The 1,821-nt window shown below is 40.6% G+C and overlaps 1 protein-coding gene across 3 annotated transcripts in view; it reads right to left on the reverse strand.

Annotated features, from left to right (window-relative positions):
- Positions 1 to 1,821, reverse strand: part of col4a5 (collagen, type IV, alpha 5 (Alport syndrome)) — an 82,680-nt gene that overhangs the window by 30,580 nt on the left and 50,279 nt on the right. For 2 of the 3 annotated variants that reach the window (XM_032499377.1, XM_032499379.1), the window contains exon 30: positions 1,231 to 1,239. The exons of the other annotated variant lie outside the window; for it this stretch is intronic. In XM_032499377.1, the coding sequence (XP_032355268.1) occupies positions 1,231 to 1,239 (9 nt within the window). The remainder of the gene's footprint in view (positions 1 to 1,230; positions 1,240 to 1,821) is intronic. 3 annotated transcript variants of the gene reach the window in all.

Raw genomic sequence — 1,821 nt, forward strand, 5'->3', positions numbered from 1 at the left:
TGATATAGAAACTGAATGCCCTACCCCCCCCCCTCCCCAGTGATGAGCCCACAACTAAATGCTATAGTAATAACAATAGTTAAATCTGGTCTTAAGACACATGCCGATGCAGTCAGGATATGATCAATCGTGTGTGTTTTCCGTAGACAAAGCAGTGGAACATTAAAAACAAACAGGTATCCACACACAATAATTCTATCTATACAAAATAAATGAGTCTTAATACCTCAAATACTGTGAATTTTAAAGGCCCCATATTGTAAGGAAGTGAGATATCCATTTCTTCTTTGATCGTAAAGCAGGCCGAGGTGCTGTGTAAATACTGTGAAAGTATCAAAACGCTCATGCACAGAGAAATGCTCACGGCTCGTATTCACGGTTGTGGCTAGAAGAAATACAGCCGCGGAAAAAGTGGCGACGACAGCCAGGTTTAGGCACCAAAACGTTAAGTTTAGATTTAAACACTCCTATACAACTATAGGGGGATATTGCTATTTTTAATACAGAGGAAAAGGCATGTTTGTTTTCCTGGGTATTAAAAATAGCAATATCCCCTGTAGTTGTATCCTCCAGTTACAATATTCATAATTTATTATATTTTTGCACTCTTTTGCACAGTATCTAAGTTTTTCAGTCTTTTATCTCAAATTATTTCCCTTATATGTATAATTGTTTTTCCTGTTTTAGTCGGTGTGCTTTTCTTTGCCTTTAAATCTTTTTTTATTTTTACTTGACTCAAAGAGCCTGCAACATGAGTCACATGTGCCTGGACTGTTTGGTGTATGCCCAAATGGCAAATAAAAATCTTAAAACTTGAATATTATATTATATTTGCAAGATTGTGCATCACTCACGGCTGAAGCTGTGCCCCTTCCAGCCACAACCCGTATTCAGAAACGGTGCCTTTAAACAAGGAAGACCCAGAAACGCTGACCAATCAGAGCAGACTGGGCTTTTTGGGGAGAGGGTCTTAAAGAGACCGGCGCTAAAACAGAGCGTTTCAGACAGAGGTTGAATACAGGTATATTAAGAAAGACAAGTGATGAGGAAAAAATATGCATTAAAGCATGTAAATATGTCCTAATAGAAACCCAAAATACAAGTATGAACCTGAAAATGGGCATGATATGAGACCTTTAAAGCCCAACGCTGGCAAACATTGTCACGTGTGATACTTTATGTGTCACCATTAACTGGCCATCAAGCAGAACCGGTTTTGGGTTACAATACCTTTCTCGCCTTGGCATCAAAGGGTCGCAGGTAAGGGAGGGGCGTGTTTCAAAGAGCAGAGGGCGGAGCGTTGGATAAAGCCAAAGATGAGATGAGGAAAACAAAGTATATAATGCATTAAATGCGTTTTAAAGTTCCTTATGAAGCCGGTTGGCAAACACTCTGAATGGAGAGTATTGAAAGATTTTGTTGGATTTTTTGTTAGTTTGAGGTTTTTTGTGCACATCCGAAGGAAGAGCGGCGTGAGGTTTAATTGTGGTGAACCAAAACTCTGTGAGGTTAGTTTACGATTGATGTGCTCCTGAAGAGAGAGCCTTGAGTGATGTTAAAACGGTGAGGCGTTGACGTGTGTTGCTCAAAAAGAGGAGGATGGTGATGCAGCCGGGAAAAAGGGTGAGAGAGAAAACAAAATGTGGCACTCGCAAGAACAACACAGACAAGATGAAGATGTGAGGGAAACGTTCCCCAGATCAAGCGTGGTAACCATCATACACACACATTCAATCACCGTGATCACCATGACACCCAAAAGAGTGACTGTGTTTTTTTATAATCAACCAGACAAACCCTCGACCGCCTGGTGCTTTGGAG

The sequence above is a fragment of the Etheostoma spectabile genome, chromosome 19 (assembly GCF_008692095.1).
Source record: "Etheostoma spectabile isolate EspeVRDwgs_2016 chromosome 19, UIUC_Espe_1.0, whole genome shotgun sequence".
NCBI classification, from domain to species: Eukaryota; Metazoa; Chordata; class Actinopteri; order Perciformes; family Percidae; genus Etheostoma; species Etheostoma spectabile.